We start from the raw sequence: 18,960 nt of genomic DNA, 5'->3' as shown, positions 1-18,960 counted from the left end.
TGAATCTATTTGAGAGATGCACAAAGTTTAAGAGCCCTTAAACTTATATATGCGTTTTCTGTGTGCAATTTGAGTATAGTGCAAACTCCATAGCATGACTCATGCGATTTTGGTGAGCTCAAACTGTGTTTAATACCTGTAGTTTACTCTGGGCAAATTGCATTATTTTAAAATGAATAAAATAAAACACCAGCCTCTCTGCATTCTCGGGGAGAAGTCTGCAGCGATGGTCTCCGTGGAGATCCTCAGCAGAACTGAACGCCTCTCGGAGGGAACACTGCTTGGCGGAGCTCCAAGAAAAGACATCGCGATCGATCGCTGCGAGATTAGGAGGCCTGATTGCGTTGTGTTTCCACCATTCCACAGGGTCGGCGGACCGAGGAGTGCAGGGCTCTGTCAGATTCAGTGACAGCTCCGTCTCCGCAGCGAATGAGGAAACTGTGGACTGAGATTCCTGTACAATTTCATCCCAGAAACTCCAGAGTTGTAGTCTCCGTGCAAGATTTCTTTGTCGGCGGCTCGATAAAGTTTCTTTTGTTTTGATTTTGATTTTGCCAATCATTATTGGCATTCTCTGGCCTGGTTTCTTCTTCAAGACTCTGAACAATTGCTTTAACATTCAGATGATTTCTCTCTTTTTTATTTTTATTTTTTTGTCTGAGCTGGATGGGTACAGCTTAAATCATGGGTCCAGCCTAAAAACTACCATTAACTTAACTTGATCAATTCCAACATGGACTGTTTCATTTTTGTTTTTAAATAAAGCATCATTAATACACATCTGCAGGGTTTTGCCAAACGGCCCTAACTGTATACATTGCAATCATTAAAAGCTCTTTTTTTTTTTTTTTTTAATGTTAGTGCCGTTATCATGGAGAACAGCACGATGGCTGTCTTCAGCAGTCTGTCATTTTTCTAGCATTTTCAGAAACTCATCGGAATTGGCGGTACCTGTGTTTCCCTTCGAAAGCCTCTCAGTACAGCACTCCTGTTCCTCTGTTAAACCTCCTTGTTAATTCAGTGATCTTTTAGGCCCAAGGAAATCTTTTGTGGTGGTGTTCTGGTTCCACACACCAGCAATGAAAGAGATAGATTTGTGTATTGTGTTTTTTAATCAGCGTTAACATGGGCAGGCACCCTCACTTGTAGTCAGGAAGCATTCAGTGCAAACTTGTAGGATGGGATGTGATAACCAGGTTCCAGTAACCTGAGCAGTCTCCCGAGGCCCACATCTTCCACCACAGAATGAGGCTGTACACCAAGCTCTGCTCCCACCCAGCCTGCTGCGGATCTTCATGGCCTCAGGAGAGTTCTTTCTCCATGGTCTCTTCTGGACTGCACTTCCACCATAGCTTGCTGGGCTGACCTAGAAGTGTTTGTTGTATGGAAAGTTTGGGGGGACATCTAAAACACAAACTGTGGGTGGAAATATTAAGCGTCTCCTTGGTTCCTTGGTATTCACCGTGCCTGACCTGCACACTTCACCGTGGCTGTCTCCGCATAGCCTACTGCATTAGCCCAAGAGATTGTTGCTTTGTAACTTTTTGCACTATTGTTTTGGCTGGATTTGTATTACACGCAGTTTTAAAAAAAAAAAACTTCCACACTATTCTCTGCCTTTTTTTTTTCAAATATATATTTATTCCTTCCCTCACGAAGTCCAGAGGCCTCTCGTGAGTCCTTCGTGATCTGCACTTGAACACTGATTGTCCATTACAGCCCTCGGTTACTGTGCCTCCCACATGGCATGACATGTAGATGGACGTGTGTAGATGTGCTGCAGCACTTGCTAATGGTCACAATAAATGCCACTTTACCAAGAAAGAGCAATTATGAACATCCAAAATTTATTTGGGGGATAATCATCAACTGAATTGCAAAATTGGGGGGTTGAAATGGCACTATCCGTGTACGAATCGAATACAAATCAAAGATTTGTCACATCCCTAATAAAACAAGATGGAGATGTCTCTGCAACCATATCTGTAAACTGCACTGTGTTGGGTTTCATGTCTTCCCCTTATAAAATTGAATGGTTCTCTGAATCAATTGGCTGTCCTTCAGTTTTGATAGAATTGATGTCTAGATTGGAACTTGGGCTCTGTTGGTGAACATAGCAGAACTAAATTTAACGTTTTCTAGAGCAGTTGTAAATGAACCACCTCTACCAGGAAAGCCAGAAGCTTCTGAAGGTTTGACTGGCAACTTAAGTGGTACAGTGAGCTGTGAATTCCCCCAACACACTTAACATGAGTTTGGGGAAAGAAAATACTCTCCTACAAAAAAGGAAAGCAGTGACCCTAAATGTGATCTGAGGATTAATTTCAGTGTGTTGTGTTAAGGTGCCAGCGAGATTTCAGATTCCTGTAAGCCTCTAAAGAAAAGGAGTCGCGCCTCAACCGATGTAGACACGGCTAATTCCGCATACCGAGACACATCTGACTCCGATTCTCGAGGACTGAGTGATCTGCAGGTAAGTTTGTGCAGGGGTCGGGTCAGACTGCTCTTGCCAGCCACAGTAGTTTGCTTCCGTGGGAGACATCAGGGAGACGTAAACACTCATGGGAGGGTGTAGGGCTGAATTGACTGTGATCTCTGACGCTTGGTTACCACAATAATTCAGTTTACCTGTCTGGGTAGGTTCATGCCCCTTCTTCATCACTCCATATGCAACTCTCCAAAAATGGAAGAGAATGGCCTTCCCCAAGGGAAGGTCTTGGTCAAGGCTGTATGAGTAGCTTCACTCTCCTGCTTGAACCTCCAGACAAGCTTTCAGGGTCCATTGTAGGATAATGTAGGGTAGTCAGGCCTTGAAAACTACACCTACCAGAGAGGTGCTCTATATGGTAGTGGTCAGCCTTGTTTTTTTTTTTTTTTAAAAAAAAAAAAAGGATGGCCAGGCAGTGGTGAGACACACACTTTCAGTCCCAGCATTGGGGAGGCAGAGGCAGGCGGATCTCTGTGAGCTCAAGACAGTCTGGTCTACAGGAACTAATTCCATGACAGGCCCCAAAGCTACACAGAGAAACCCTGTCTCCAAAACAAAACAAAACAAAACAAAACAGATGAAGGGCCAGGTGTGGTGGTGCATGCCTTTCATCCCATGCTCAGAAGGGAGAGTGCTCGATTTGAGTTACAGGCCAGCCTATTCACAGAGCGAGTTCTAGGACAGTAGAGCTACATTGTGAGACCCTGGCTAATAATAATAATAACAGCAAAAACCAAAACTTCTAGAGGAAAAAATATGTTTTGGAGACAGGGCCTCATTATATAACCTGGGACGGCTTGGAACTTTCCATGTGGAGCAGGCTGGCCTGGGAATCACAGATGCCTCCCTGCCCCAGCCTCCCCAGGCCTGAGGTTAAAGGCGTAGCTTGGCTAGAAAAACAATTCCTTTGGTTATTTGTAACTTATTTTGTAGATTTCTTACATAATAGAACCAGAGGGGTTTTGTCATTGTTGCTTTTTAAATATTAGCTGCAGTTTCTCCCAAATGACAGACACATAGCATCCCCAGATTTGAAGAAGGAAGGAGGGAAGGAAGGGAAATGAAGAAAAGAGAAGGCAGGCAGGCGGGGAGGCAGGCTGTTCGAGATCGATTTGAGCTGGTTTCCCTAGGCTTTGCATTGTGTCTACAGGAATTGTCTCTCTCTGTCATCTGCTGTTTTCCATAGGTTGGCTATGGGAGAGAAGTGGACAGCCCCTCAGCTGCGGCAGATGCAGATGCTTCTGACTCACAGTCAGTGGACTCGAGTTTGTCTCGGAGAGGCGTTGGCTCGAGTAAGAAGGACACTGTGTGTCAGGTAGGCAGGTGGCTGTTCTGTTTTTATTATTACATCTCTTTAAAGTTGTAGGTTCTAAGGATATCTGTGGTGCTCCCTGTCCTTAATTGGAATATGTCATTTCAAATGCAAGTGTCAGTCTTAGTGAGTTTTTATTGTTTGTCTGGTGTCTGAAGAAGTCAGAAGAGGGAACTGGAATTACAGATGAGTGTGTGAGCTCTATGTAGGTGCTGGGAACCAAACCTAGGGCTTCACAGAGAAGCCCTGTCTCAGAAAAACTCTTTTAGACCTTCTAACTCAGAATATTAGGAGACAAACCCAGTGGCCTGTACTTGAGCAAGTGCCCCGGTCAATTCTGGTGCTCCAGTTTGAAAGTTGCTGCTCTCTGCTCTTACAGATCTGTGAAACCGCTGGCGATTGTCTAGTGTCTTGTGAAGGGGAGTGCTGCAGACACTTTCACTGGGAGTGCCTGGGCCTGACCGCGGTCCCTGAGGGAAGGTTCATCTGTGAGGAGTGTGAAACCGGTGAGCTGTGCCCCAGAGCTGGCTAGGGAGGATGTGCTGCCCTGATGTCCACGGCTAAGCCAGCTCTCCTCCCCGCCTGCCCATAGGTGTCTCAGAGTTAAGACGCTATACAGAATTAAACTGCCAAGGTCAAAAGAGCAGTCCAGATTTCCTCTCACAATGTACCAGTGGCCAAAAAAAACCCAAAAACAAAAAACGATGATTTTGTTTTGTGTAGGTGTATGTGGATCATGCTGCCTTGCAGCTGAGTCTAATATTTGTGTGTGTGTACATGCTTAATACATAGGTTTAAAGTCCTGTCATAGATTTCAACAAGCATTGATCAAACTCTAACTATGGTTATAGTGCATATTTAAATATAATGTAGTAAATATAAATTATGGTTATAGTAAAACTATAAATATGATTACATGTTTAGTGGAAAAATAATGCTATTAATTTTTTTAAAAAAACAGAGTCTCTCTATGTAGCCCTGACTGTCCTAGAACTTATTATGTAGACCAGGCTAGCCTTAAACTCACAGAAATCCATCTGCCTTCCACGTGCTGGGATTAAAGGCATGTGCCACCACTGCTAGGCTGTGTTCTTACATTTTAAGAAATTTATTTTGTGTGTATGGGTGTTTTGTCTGCAGGTGTGTTTGTGAGTATGCCTGGTGCCCAGTGAGGCTGAAGAGGGCGTTGAGGCCCTGGAACTGGAATTGTAGATAGAGTTGTGAGCTTCCAAGTGGGTGCTGAGAATCAGACTCAGGTCCTCAGAAAAAGCAGCCAGTGCCTGTGACCACTGAGCCATCTCTCCAGCCCGGTGTTTCTTTCTGTATGCTAAACTCTGAAGTGTAATAGCAGAATTTCTCCCAAGAGCAGCTCTTTTGTGTCTGTAGCTACTTCTGTATAAAAGGAGCACTTAGCTTATGTGGAATCACACACCTGTAATCTGAGCTCTAAGGAGACTGAAGCAAGAGGATGGCAATTTTGAGGCTGGTCTGAGGTACATAAAAAAGTCCCTATCTCAAAAAAACCGAGTGCTGGGATGGAACTTGTTGTCAGGAGTAATTGTCTGCACGCTCAAGGCCCTGGACTTCACCCTGGCGTTCTGAGTGCTTAAATGAATGCAGTGGGACGTGTCTAACCTGCTTTTCATCAATTTCTTAGGGCAGCACCCGTGCTTTTCATGCAAAGCGTCTGGTGAGGGTGTGAAGCGTTGTTCTGTCAATGTTTGTGGGAAGTTTTACCATGAAGCCTGTGTCCGAAAGTTCCCCACCGCCATCTTTGAGTCAAAAGGGTTCCGCTGTCCCCAGCACTGCTGCTCTTCCTGCTCCATGGAGAAGGACATCCACAAAGCAAGTAAAGGTAACCAGCGCCCCAGACGGGACAGCATGCAAAGTACATATCTTCGTCGCAGCATCCAGCAGTCTCCCTGTTCATCTCCAAGTCTACGGGCTGAGCCCCAGCGGCTGACTTGTTAGGCACTTCAGACTACACTAAAGAACTCCCTAAGTGTAGACATAGTGTTTCATTCCTTTGGATATGATGTGATTATCAGGCTTGCATTTAGGGACTGGAAAGTACAGGGATAACAGGCAGCCTAGTAAAGAGCATTTTGCACTGACCGTGACAGTGTCGAGTGGCAGGGGAGCCTACTCACAGAGTACCATAGCCGGCATGCTGTAGACTGCTCTTAACCTGTCTTCACACAGGACGGATGGTGAGGTGCTTCAGGTGTCCAGTGGCCTATCACTTTGGAGATGCGTGTGTTGCTGCTGGAAGCGTCTCTGTGTCCTCCCACATTCTCATCTGTAGTAACCATTCCAAGCGGAGTAGTCATTCTGCTGCTGTAAACGTAGGCTTTTGTTTCGTTTGTGCCAGAGGTGAGTGTCAACCCGTTTTATTTTTGTTCTGATTTCATTGGCATATTTCTCCATTTAAATGTGTTTCTGCATTGGAGAGAACTCCAGCTGTCACATAGTAATACGTCCTAGGAGTGCTGAGTCCATCCTCTTATTACTGAAAGAGAACATTCTAAGCAGACATCCAAATCCTGAGAAAACTAATAATTCCATAAGCTAACTCTGTTTTAAAAAACACCTTAAACTGGGTGTGATGGCACGCACCTTTTTTTTTTTTTTTTTTTTTTTTTTTTTGGTTTTTCCTCGAGACAAGTTTTCTCTGTGGCTTTGGAGGCTGTCCTGTAAATAGCTCTTGTAGATCAGGCTGGCCTCGAACTCAGAGATCCGCCTGCCTCTGCCTCCCGAGTGCTGGGCACGCACCTTTTAATCCCAGCAATGGAGAGACAGAGGCAGGAGGATCTCTGGGTGTTTAGGCAAGGCTGGTCAGTATAGCAAGTTCTAGGCCAGCTAAAGCTATATATATAGAGAGAGACCTTGTCTCAAAAAGGAAAACAAAAAAGCAAACTTAGAATTGCAAGTAAGTTCTTGGTTAGTTTTTCTGTTTGATACTTTGACTGATGGAAAGAATGTTCTCATCCTCAGTTTTCTCCTTAAGGCAGGTCCTTCCTGAATAGTCATGTCAGCTGTGGGATGTTACCTGGAAAGCAAGGCTAGCACAGTTTCCAGTGGAGGTCTGTTTTGATCTGTCACTGAGGGCCTGATGAGGTACAGCCAAGGCAACACGTGTGATGGTTTAGTTGAGCAGCCGTGCAGGGTTCCCCCGAATGAGACTAATAAACTGAAAGCAGTGTGGGGCGGTATCAACAAACTTAAGAAGTCATGGTGATTCTTACTTTTCTATTGCGGTGACAAAACACCATGACCACAGCAGTTTATCAAAGAAAGCTTCGAATTGGGAGCTTCCAGTTGAAGAGGATGAGTCTGTGACCATCACGGTGGGGAGCATCAGTGGGGAGCGTGGCAGCAGGCAGGCATGGTGCTGGAGCAGTAGCTGAGAGCTCACGTGTTGAGAACAGCCACGAGGTAGGGAGTGAGCAACTGGAATGGCCTGGGCGTTTGAAACCTCAAAGCCCACCCCTTAGTGACACACCTAATCCTTCCCAAACAGATCTACCAGCTAAAGACCAAGCGTTCAAACGTGATCCTATGAAGGTCACTTTCATTTTCAAATGTCACATTCCACTCCTTGAAACCCTAGGCTTATGGACACATCTCTATTCAAAATGTATTTAGTTTAATTTCAGAAGTGCCCATACTCTTCAGTCGCAAGAGTCAGGTGGATCTCTGTGAGGTCAAGGCCAGCATGTTCTACAAAATGAGTTCCAGGACAGCCAGGGCTGTTAAATAGAGAAATCCTGTCTCGACAAACTCCCCCAAAAAAGCAAATTATTTACTTAAACATATATTGGTACAAATATGCATTACAATTCCAAAAGGGGGAAAATAGCATAATGAGAAAATATGGACCAAAGCAATACCAAAACCCAGCGGGGCAAACTCCAGATTCTGCATCTCCATGTCTGATGTATGTACTTAAACATATATTGGTACAAATATGCATTACAATTCCAAAAGGGGGAAAATAGCATAATGAGAAAATATGGACCAAAGCAATACCAAAACCCAGCGGGGCAAACTCCAGATTCTGCATCTCCATGTCTGACGTCAAAGGTCTCTTCAGATGCCCTGCTCCTTCTGGCTTTGTTGACCACAGTGCGCTTCACACCGCTCTCTCTTGGATTGCTTCAACGCCCTCTTTACAGTTCTCTTTGGCAGACATCCCAGGGCTCTGGCATCTCCAACATTTTGGGATCTCCTCTGCAATGCTGGCTTCATTTCCCCAGCTCTGCACAGTTGGCCTCTCAGAGCCTCTAGGCAGGTACTCCTGTGCCACTCACCTGGCCTCAGCATCTTTCCTTAATTGTGGAGGAAGACTCCACAACCCCTCTGCTGGTGTATCCTTCTGGCCTCTAAGCCAGAGTCAAGTAGGGATGCTACCATAGTCTGCTACTCTGCTTTGAATGGGCCTGGCCCCCTTCTTGAATTACATTTGCATAAACCCTGATTTGTTGACCTCTCCTTGTTGAGTAAGCTTTCTTTGCTTTAGAAGCAAAAGATTGTTTAGGCATTTCTTTTTTACGACATGGACTCTTAACTGAGTGGGGTCGTGCCATTTCTCATCTCTTTGAGCCCAAGACTTAGCTCTAACATGAAATTTTCTCATGTTCTTTTTCTCTCCAAATTATACATTTCGTATTTCTTTTTTTCCCTGTTTTTTTTCATTGTAGATCTGCATAAGAGTGATCACTAATAACCACATGACACAGTCAATACTAGGTTGTCTTGAAATTCCTGCCAACAACGTTAATCCAAAACTCTTGAATTTAACTGCTGGCAGAGTCTAAAGACAAGGCCAAAAACCAGCCACTTTTTTTTTTTTTTTTTTTTTTTTGCCAGAATATCACAGGAATAGTCTCTAAGCCACATGCTTAATACTCTTCCCCTCAGGAACATCTTGAGCTGAAACCTTCATAGTCCACATGGTTTCTACCCCTGCTATCTTCCAAACTCCTGCTAGCGAGGCCCGTTAAGTCCCACTTATTGCATTCAACCTTGCTTCCTCCACGTTTCTCCAAAACCCAGCATGATCAAGCTTGCCACAGCAATATGCTACTCCCTGTTACCAAATTCCACCTTAGTTATTACTCTATTGCTATGAAGCACTATGACCAAGGTAGCTTGTAAGAGAAAGCATTTAGTGGGGGCTTGCTTGCAGTTTCAGATGGTCCCCCGTCATGTCAGGGAGCATGGCAGCAGCCAGGTGTGGTGCTGGCGTGGTGTTGGAATGCTTACATGTGAGTCAATTATCATGAGGCAGAAAGAAGACAAACTGGGAGTGGCAGCGGCTCTTGAAACCCCAGAGCCCACCCCAGTGACACCTTCTGCAACAAGGCCACACCTCCAAGCCTTTCTCAAACAATCCCACCAACTGGGCACCAAACATGTGGGCCTGTGGGGACCGTTTTTATCCAAAGCACACGTTACATATTCATCACTTGTGATGCATACTGTCCATCTTTTGTTCGTTGTTTTGAGACAGGGTTTCTTCTGGGTAGCCTTGGCTATCCCGGAGCTCACTCTGTAGATCATGCTGGGATTAAAAGTGTATGCTACTATCACCCAGCTCACACTGTCCATCTTTATCCTAACTGTATTATAATTAAATTCTTTTTTTCCTTTTTGGGTAGTTAGTAATCATTATAATTGTCTTTTTGTTTAATAAAAGTGCCATTTTTGTTTTTAATAAAATTTTCATTGTTTTTTGCATTTCCTTCTATGTAATATTTAAAGGAACTATTAGCTCTATCAAGTCTATTAGGTCATTTTTAAGGGTTCCTTTCTGTTTCCTGTTTTCTGTTTTAAGATGAGCTCGGTCTGGAGGCTAATCTTAAACTTGTGAACTCAAGTGACCCTTCTGCCTCAGCTACCCAAGTAGCTGGGACTGTAGGTATTTTATTTATTATGCCAATTTGTAAGAATGAAAGATTTTAGGTGGTTTTGCTTCTATATCTCTCATTTTAAAAAATGTGAGGAGATAGGCAGTTAATAATGAAATAAACATCTGTATTAGCATCTTTTACAGCGCCTTCTACAGCCAACTAGTATTTCCTTACCCTGAGGCTTTCTGCCCACCTCAGTCTCCTAAGCATATATTCTATTGCCATTAGAGCAGGAAACACTGATGTTTTGTTTTGGTTTGCTGGTTTGCTTGTGGTCTGGGGATTAAACCCAGGGACTCATGCTAGACCAGTTCCCTACCACCCATCCTTACCCCAGCCTGAAGCTAGACTCTTCACAGTTCCCTGCTTTGAAGCCTGTAGGAGTTCAACCAAGATACTCATTGCCACCTTGTTAATAGTGACAGAAAGGATTCAGATAGGCAAATAAAAAATAAAAAATTGCCACATCTTCTGTTCTGAATAGAGTGGCGATCAGAAAGGACTGTTTGTGTGTACCCATATGTATGTTTGTGAACCATGTGTGTGCAGTGCCCATAAGGCCGTAAGAGGTCATCAGATACCCTGGGACTGGAATTGAAAGTGGCTGTAAGCTGCCACGGGGAGCTGGGAATCAGACATGGGTCCTCTGCAAGAAAAGCCCATGCTCTTGGTTTTGGAGCCTTCTCTTCAATCCCAAACCATTGAGTTATGAATTGATGTGTAGCGGTGGAGACTTGAGCAACAGCGATGGTGAGGAACCTTGTTGCTTTGCCATCCCCGTCTACTCTGGCCCTTCCAGACCCTTCCTAATTGTATACAAATGTCACTTTAGAACTAGTGTGATGGCTTACTTTGGAGTATCTTCTAAGTCCAATTCAGTCAGTATTAACCAATATTTTTTGTGCTCTGTTTCATTTAATAATGGAACGCTTTGTTTTATTTTTTGTTTTCTGAGACAGAGTCTCACTATGTAGCTCTGACTGTCCTAGAACTCACTATGTAGACCAGGCTGGCCTCTTATCTCCCAAGTTCTGGAATTAAAGGCATGTGTCATTACAGCAGGCTATTTTTTTAATTGATTGCTTTTTAAAACTATTTTCAATTTAGGACAAGTAGAAAATGTAATACTTACAAAGACCCTTGCTACTTTGTGAGATTAAACTGATGACCATTAACTAAAAGCTTGAAGATAAAATACATGGGACAAAGCTCCATGATTCAGAATCAGAAACTGTGTTTATATCTGTTTACACTTTGTTTAAAAGCCCATGAATTGAATACCCGCATGTTTAGCTGTATAGTAAGTAACTTTGTGTAATAATAAGAAAATTTCATTTCTTCTCACAGCATTTTGTAAAATTTTACTCTAAACATATCAGATATTTGAGATTTAAATCAAAGTCTTTAAAGTACAAATAGTCAAGCCAGGTGAGGTGGTGCACTCCTTTAATTCCAGCACTCAGGAAACAGAGGCAGGTGGATCTCTGTGAGTTCTAGGCCAACCTGGCCTGCACACTGAGTTACAGGACAAATACCAAAGCTACATGATGAGACCCACTCTCAAAAAAGCCAAAACTAAAAAAAAAGTACAAATATATAATATTCTAAACTTTAGAGACCTATTTTTTAAGGAGGCTATAGTAGATTCATATGCCAAACAAGACACATTATTATGTTTTAGGATTAGAAAGAGGAGCTTATTTTCTATCTTTGTAGCCTTAGTAAGCATTTTTCCATCCTCATAAAGTATTTTTTCTTAGCTCTTAGTAACTGGATGTTTGAGTCATTGAGCTGGGCCATTGAGATGGCTCAGTGGGTAAAGGCTTTTGGGCCTGATATTTGATCCTGGGGTTGCGCTGATAGGAGAGATGACCCCTGCAAATTGTCCTCTGGCCTGTACATACACGCATGCACACACTGTACTCACGCATGTACACACTGTACTTAACACACATGCACACACTGCACTTACACACAAGCACACACTGTACTTACACATGTACACACTACTCACATGCATGCACACTGTACTCACATGCATGTACACACTGTACTCACACGCATGCACACACTGCACTTACATGCATGTACACACTGTGCTCACACGCATGTACACACTGTGCTCACACACATGTACACACTGTACTCACACACATGTACACACTACTCACACGCATGCCACACTGTACTTACGTATGCACAAACTGTACTCACACACATGTACACACTGTACTTAACACACATGCACACACTGTACTCACACATATGCACACACTGTACTTACACACATGTACACACTACTCACGCATGTACACTGTACTCACACGCATGCACACACTGTACTCACATGCATGCATACACTGTGTTTACATGCATGTACACACTGTACTCACTCATGCACACACTGCTCACGCATGCACACTGTACTCACACGCATGCACACACTGTACTCACATGCACACACTACTTACACATGTACACACTGTACTCACATGCACGTACACACTGTACACATGCATGTACACATGTCTGCAAGCACACACAAATAAACTAGCTAACTGAAAGCAAGTCATGAAGCTAATTCTTAAGGATTGAAAGGTCTAGAACTATTTTTAGAGGTCTTACACACATCCCCAGCCAACTCAAAACGCCATAGGAAAACTGAGACATCTTTCAGTGCACTTTATAGTATTTACATTTTTTGTGCATCTTCACTACTATGTTAAATAAAAATTACTTAACATTCTTTGCCTTTGTTTGTAATAGAGCTGGTAAGTTAGGGTCTTCTCTATTTTAATAGCAACAATAGCAGTTTATTTTGCATATGTAAATGACACTTTGATAGACACAGTTTGAACCGATTGCCACAGTTGCCTTAGGAGACATTTCCGGTTTTGTGTGGGTCAGAACACTCAGCCTAGGCTGAGTGATTTACTTGACGCTCAGTTGGTGAGTGGAGAGATTCTACTTAACCTTCCTCGTTTTAACAGTCTCCTTTCTCTTCTTTCTTTCTTTCTTTTTTTAATAGCACCTCTTTGCACTAAATGAATAAAAAAGTTATTGACATTACATATTTTTTTACAAAATTACTGTTTTAGTAGCAGTGTCAAGTTCCATTCTTTTACTTAGTGCGGACATTTCTTGAGCCCATCTCAGTGGAGGGCAACATAAATCAAGATTACACCACAGGAAAGAGTGAGCAGTGACCCTTCCCAAACAGACTTGGTCTCAAAATGGTCCCTAAGTGACACTGTTCTGAGTATACTATAGTGTCCTAGGTCATGATAAGATAATAACCAACAGAGTAATTACCATTAGAACAACAGTTCCCTGCATAGAAAATGGCGTATAGCTGCATTATAAATTTAATTGGAGGTCTTGGGAGTCGGTGTGTTACAGTGAATCTTGTTTATAGGTAGATCAGAGTAACTTTTTATAACTGTTTAAGGTGGTAATCGCTTTCTGTGCTGGCAAAAAGTGAACAAATAAAATAAAATCTAAGATTGTTTGCACTCCTTTAGCAAAGTCCAGGGAAGTAGGGCTCCATTTTCACACGCTCCCATCTCTCACTGTAGGCTCGGGCGCATGATAGGGGCTGATTTTTTCCCTCATGGAATCATGGGTAGTTTCATCGCAGCTCATCTCTTTCTGTTTGTTTTATATAGGGCTGATAGTTCAGGACCATTCAGACCCCATGTTCAGTTCCTATGCCTATAAATCTCACTACCTACTGAACGAATCAAACCGTGCTGAGTTGATGAAATTACCTATGATTCCTTCTTCGTCAGCTTCCAAAAAGAAATGTGAGAAAGGTAATAACTAAAATAGTTTCTTTCTGGTTTTTATTTTTGCATTTTCCTTTTTCTCTCTTTCTCTCTTTAAATGAAGGGGGGGAATGTATGCCTGTCAAGCTCTGCCTGATGGTTTTGGTAGATTCTGCCATGGTGGTTGTGACTGTGTTTTCATATAGCTACGAAATTTAGCAAAAAGGGCTTAAAATTATTCTGTCATCACAATTTTTTACTTTTCTCCCTGAGTCAATTTTCACACATTCCAAAGGTTATTAAAATCTGAAGACTAGAATTCTACTTAGTATAAAAGACATTTAAGAAACTATTTCTCATTTGCTTGACCTAGAACTGTCATTCTATCCATGTTATATTAGGATAGTCATAATATAGTTTGTCAATACCTATAAGCAACTAACAAGAGAGGCTATTTAGAAAAGAAAACCAAGGTAACGGGTACTGGAAAAGATTGTTTCTGGAACTTATTCTGTTTTTTATTTCTTCAATATTTAGTTAAGATGCCATGAAAGCAAGAGCCCTCCCTTTCCATAGGAGGGAAGCTGGTGTTGAGAGCATACCCCAAATGCTAGATGTTGAAAGGTAGCCCAGCCAAATTACCAATGGGGAGTTTAGTTTATCCATAAAGAACCATGAGCTAAATGTATGTTCACATTCTTCAATCACTGTCATTCGTGCAAGGAAACTTTATTTGTGCTTAGCTTGCTGTAGCCTGCTTGTGAGAGAGGGAAAGTGACTGACTTCATGCTTATTTGGGGGTTCCATCTCAGAGCAATCATCTGAATTTGGAAGGTAGGATACGGCTTTTGCTTAATGTATTTTCATTATGATCTGGGGTCTAAGTTCAGAACTGATAAAGAAAAATTCATCATTCCTACCCAATATACCGTGTTTGTGTGTTAAGCATAGGTGTTTATTAGTGTTTGTCATTTGTGTTGCCTGTTTGATATATCCTTGCTCCATTGCTGGCCCAAGTGGCAATAATTGATCCTGAACGAGGCGATCAGAGCCTACTAGGTGTATCGAGAGGATTGGCCTATGGCTCGCTTCCTGCTGAGGTCACATTGCATTGCCTTACAGTGATGTTTATGCTTCCCAAGGAGGTGGGCCTTATTCCTTCACAAAGTAGTAGTAGTCTGTCAGTACATTTATAAAATGAGTTTAACTCAGTTGTTGTTTTGTTTCCAGCATTCAGTATTAACCTGACATCTATTGAAATGGTTTTGAGCCCTCTACTTAGCTTGAACGATGTATTTCCTCTCGTATCTGGAAAGCAGGTCTTTTTTTTTGTGTGTGGTTGTTTTGTTTTATTTTTATTTTTTTGTATAGCAACAAGGTAGACAGACCATTCATATTTTTATTTTTTTCTATATTCTTATATATTTTAGACATTTCTATCATGGTAGTTTTCACTGATTCTGGCTCTGTATTTCCTCTTAAATAAGACTGAAAATGTAGGACCACTTACATTGACACTGAACATGGCCAGCCCGACTTCCACAGTGGTGCTGATAATCACATGTCTCTAAGGCTGTCTGCAAGACAGGTCTTCCTCCTGATTGTTCTTTTTAATGGACTTAAAACATTCAAGCAACTAATCTCAAGACTGGAAAGTTGAACCGATTAATCCCCATTGATGCCTGCAGTCAAAGGGGAAGCACCGCTGACTGAAGTGTAGCTTGGCAGAGGAAATACAGTTCTTGGTTCATCACTGGTTGTATGTAGGTTTGCCTTTTGTTTTAAAGTTCCAGTTAGAGGTGTGAAAGTGCAGGAAGACAGGATCTCTGGAACACTATAAAAGGCTGGAGCATGTAGTCTGATGAAGTTATGTAGAAGGCTTTGCATCTCTGCAGCTTGTAGGTTATAGAGCTGGCTTGTCGATAGGAATGTCTCTCTCTTCAGTGGTTCACCTTTTCTGTTGCTTGTTGATATTCATACTAGAAATACCTAGTCACCCCCCCCATGTGTATTTGTTTGCATTCAAAGTGTTATTCTATTTGTCACACCTGTTTTGGAATCAACCTGGGAACATCTTAGTCTAAAAAGAGAGGGCTTAGGAGGAACCTGAAGTGATGCGTTTGCATATAGTACTTCATTCTCATTGTGAATTACTTAGTTTTGTGCTGTAAAGCAGCAGTTCTCAAACTTAAGTCAGAAATCTAGATATCCAAAGAAAAATTTCAAGTGTTTTTAGAAAATTAAGATAATTACACATTTATGCAATATAGAATTACATGAGGTTTATTGGCTATGACTTTGAACTATCCAACATGATAATACTATAATACTTGCTTTGCTTTTGGATCATAGCCCCCAACAGTTACGTATTTCTTTGGTCAATACAAATAGGAGAGCTGGGCATGATGGTGTATGCCTATAATCCCAGCACTTGGGAGACAGGCAAGAGGATCACCAGTGGGAAGTGTGAACTACAGAATGAGGCTATCTCCAAATAAAGGTGGAGGAAATCATTAATATTGAAATGCAAGTTTATTTTTGGTTGGCATGATTTTGAAAATCTGGGTCATATTTAGGAAAAAGGGAATCCTTGGTGATGGAACATTTTCAAACCACTGCTGTGTAGCCTGCCTGAGTACCTGCCTTCACTGAGAAGGTATTGGTGCTGTAAGGACCAGTTTAAGAATCTGTATTCCATTTTTGTATTTTAAGAAGTACTGATCAACTTAATGATTATTTTCATGCTTGGCTGATTTTATTATAAAGAGGTTTAGTTCATTGTGGCAGTGGATTAAAATACAGGCATGATTATTTCTTTCTTTGCTTGGAAGAACAAAAGAAAGCCATTTGTTTGAAAATGTACTTTCAAATCTACTTGGGTTAAAGAGTTTCTGTATCTTTTGTGATGTTTTAGCTAGCTGACACCTGCTTCCTCAGGTGCTCATGTTCTAAAGGGGCACAGCAGTGTTTTTGGTCCTACTCAAAAGCTCCGTGTTTCAAGTCACTGGAGTCTTAAAAATGGGCTGTTTCATTTGTTTCCTATTTTAATCCACCACTGTATCAATCCCTTTGTTTTTCCCATTCAAAAAAGATATAATGTACTTAAAAGGTAACTGTCCTGTCCTTCTTTCTCAGCCGCTCAGCCTGTTTGTCTGTTTCTAGGTGGCAAACTGCTGTGCTGTGAATCATGCCCCGCGTCCTTCCACCCGGAGTGCCTGAGCATAGACATGCCCGAAGGCCGCTGGAGCTGCCGCGACTGTAGCACGGGCAAGAAGCTGCGCTATAGACAGATTGTTTGGGCCAAACTGGGAAACTACAGGCAAGTTTTCCAAGGACAAATAGGAAGTAAGACTGTTCTGAGCCGACTTGAAATCTGCATGTAGTGAATTAGCACACAGGCAGAGACAGGCTAGGCTCCCCGAACAAAAGGGGTAAAGAACATGGGGTTTGGATATGGTTTTTTTAGGGGATTGGAAGGGTTATGTTCTTAGGTTCTGAGAATTATTTTATACTCATGAATTATGTGCTACTAAATTTTGGAATGAAAGGAATTACATGGAGAGTGGAGATTATGTTTTCTTTGTATCTTAGATCTCTCTTTTTAACTTATTTTTCTAAGTCTTATTTATTTGATTTGTGTGTATGGAAGCTTTATCGACCTGTATGTCTACATACTGTGTGTGTGCTTGCCTGTGGAAGCCAGCAGAGTGTCAGATTGCCCAGGACTGAGTTACAGACAGTTGTGAGCTACCATGTGAGTGCTGGAGATGGCACACGGGTCTTCTGGAAGAGCAGTAAGTGCTCATAATCACTGAGCCAACTCGTAGTCTCCAGTCTAATAAGATCAAGAGTTATAGTATAGCCTTGTCGCCATAGGTCCATTTGATTGATCAAGAGTTTATAGCCTTGTCCTGATAGATCCATTTGATTTTTTTTTTCTAAAATACTTTTCAATACAGGGTTTTTCTGTGTAACAGCCCTGTCTGTCCTGAAACTTGCTTTGTAGCCCGGGCTGGCATATTACTCACAGAGACCCGCCTGCCTCTGCCTCCTGAGTGCTGGGGTTAAATGTGTGCAGGCCGATTGTGCTCAAGTAGTCTTAAACTATGTGTAAAAGCCATATAAAGAGTGAGATTGGAGGCAGAGGCAGGCGGATCTCTGTGAGTTCGAGGCCGGGCTGGACCGGCAGCCTCCAAAACAAAACAGAAACCCTGTCTCGTGAAACCAAAAAAAAAAAAAAAAAAAGAGTGAGATTATGCCAGCACTCGGGAGGCAGAGGCAGGCGGATCTCTGTGAGTTCGAGACCAGCCTGGTCTACAGAGCGAGTTCCAGGACAACCTCCAAAACAATACAGAGAAACCCTGTCTCAAAAAACCAAAAAAAAAAAAAAAAAAAAAAAAAGAGTGAGATTACTCCAGTAAGATCCATTTGTACTTATTTATTAAATGGGGGCACACGAGTCACAGTACAACCATAGAGGTCAAAAACAGCTTTCAGGAATCTGTCTCTCCTTTTTACCATATGTGTTCCCAAGATAAACTCAGGAGGTCAGTGTTGGCAGCAGCACCCACCTGCTGAGCCACCTGGACAACCCAAGCCTTAGCTCTTAAAGGAACAAGAGCAGAGGCTGCAGAGATAGAGCACTTGCTGCTGCTCTTTAGAAGATCTGAGTTTGGGTTCCTCACACGCTTATCAGGTGGCTTACAACATCCCGTAACCTGGACTCCAAGCGTTCAGACATTCTCTTCTGGCCTCACACATGTGTACAAACATAAAAATAAAAACATAAGCCAGATGATGATGAAGTACACCTTCAATCCCAACACCCAGGAGGCAGAGGCAGGTGGATCTCTGAGTTCGAGGGCAAGGTCTGGTCTATAGAGTGAGTTCCAGGACAGCTAGGGCTACACAGAGAAACCCTGTCTCAAAAACAACAACAAATTGTGTGTGTGGTTAGCATTTTTAAAAAATAGTCTCCTTTAAGGTTTTGATGATTATTTAGTTATTATTTTATATGTGTGGATGTTTTCCCTGCCCCATAATGTGTTCTTACTATTTGGGGAAGTGTACATCTAATATTAATAGTGTCCATGACAAGATCATAAGTGAGGGGACCAGCGTGCCCCCCCACGCCCCCTCCTCCATTTTAGCAGCCATGACAGTCTACAGAAAAGACTCAACAAGTGCTTGCCTGACCTTGCCCCTCCTCCCAGTCACTAGGAGGTCAGATACCCACGTGACAAGGAACCAATCAGAACTTAGCTGATGTGCTTTATGGCACTTTATGGTAAAAGTGGCATAATGGTGCTGTGCAGAGCATAGCAACCACCCCTGGAGGGCCTATAGGTCATAACAACCAGTTGACTAATCAACACAGGACAGGTCGCCCCAGCCCAAAAGTGTACCAATCCTGAGACTGTTGTGTGCCCCTAGGCATTCCCCTTATGCTGCCCAATAAGTTCCCCACCTCGAGGTTTCTCCAGG

General features: G+C 42.5%; 1 protein-coding gene across 5 annotated transcripts in view; it reads left to right on the top strand.

The window, feature by feature from the left end:
* Nsd3 (nuclear receptor binding SET domain protein 3) overlaps positions 1–18,960 on the top strand; it is a 100,273-nt gene that overhangs the window by 67,348 nt on the left and 13,965 nt on the right. For 3 of the 5 annotated variants that reach the window (XM_013110771.3, XM_013110772.3, XM_005066569.4), the window contains exons 10-16: positions 2,343–2,473; positions 3,675–3,803; positions 4,180–4,306; positions 5,458–5,655; positions 6,003–6,173; positions 13,378–13,524; positions 16,639–16,795. In XM_013110771.3, the coding sequence (XP_012966225.1) occupies positions 2,343–2,473; positions 3,675–3,803; positions 4,180–4,306; positions 5,458–5,655; positions 6,003–6,173; positions 13,378–13,524; positions 16,639–16,795 (1,060 nt within the window). Of the gene's footprint in view, positions 1–366; positions 1,825–2,342; positions 2,474–3,674; positions 3,804–4,179; positions 4,307–5,457; positions 5,656–6,002; positions 6,174–13,377; positions 13,525–16,638; positions 16,796–18,960 lie in introns of those variants that run through there. The other 2 variants (XM_013110773.3, XM_005066570.4) reach the window with 2 other exon arrangements.

The sequence above is a fragment of the Mesocricetus auratus genome, unplaced genomic scaffold, assembly GCF_017639785.1.
Source record: "Mesocricetus auratus isolate SY011 unplaced genomic scaffold, BCM_Maur_2.0 Super-Scaffold_100026, whole genome shotgun sequence".
Classification (NCBI taxonomy): domain Eukaryota; kingdom Metazoa; phylum Chordata; class Mammalia; order Rodentia; family Cricetidae; genus Mesocricetus; species Mesocricetus auratus.
Note: the sequence above shows the minus strand (reverse complement) of the source record. Positions and strands in the feature narration are given on the sequence as shown.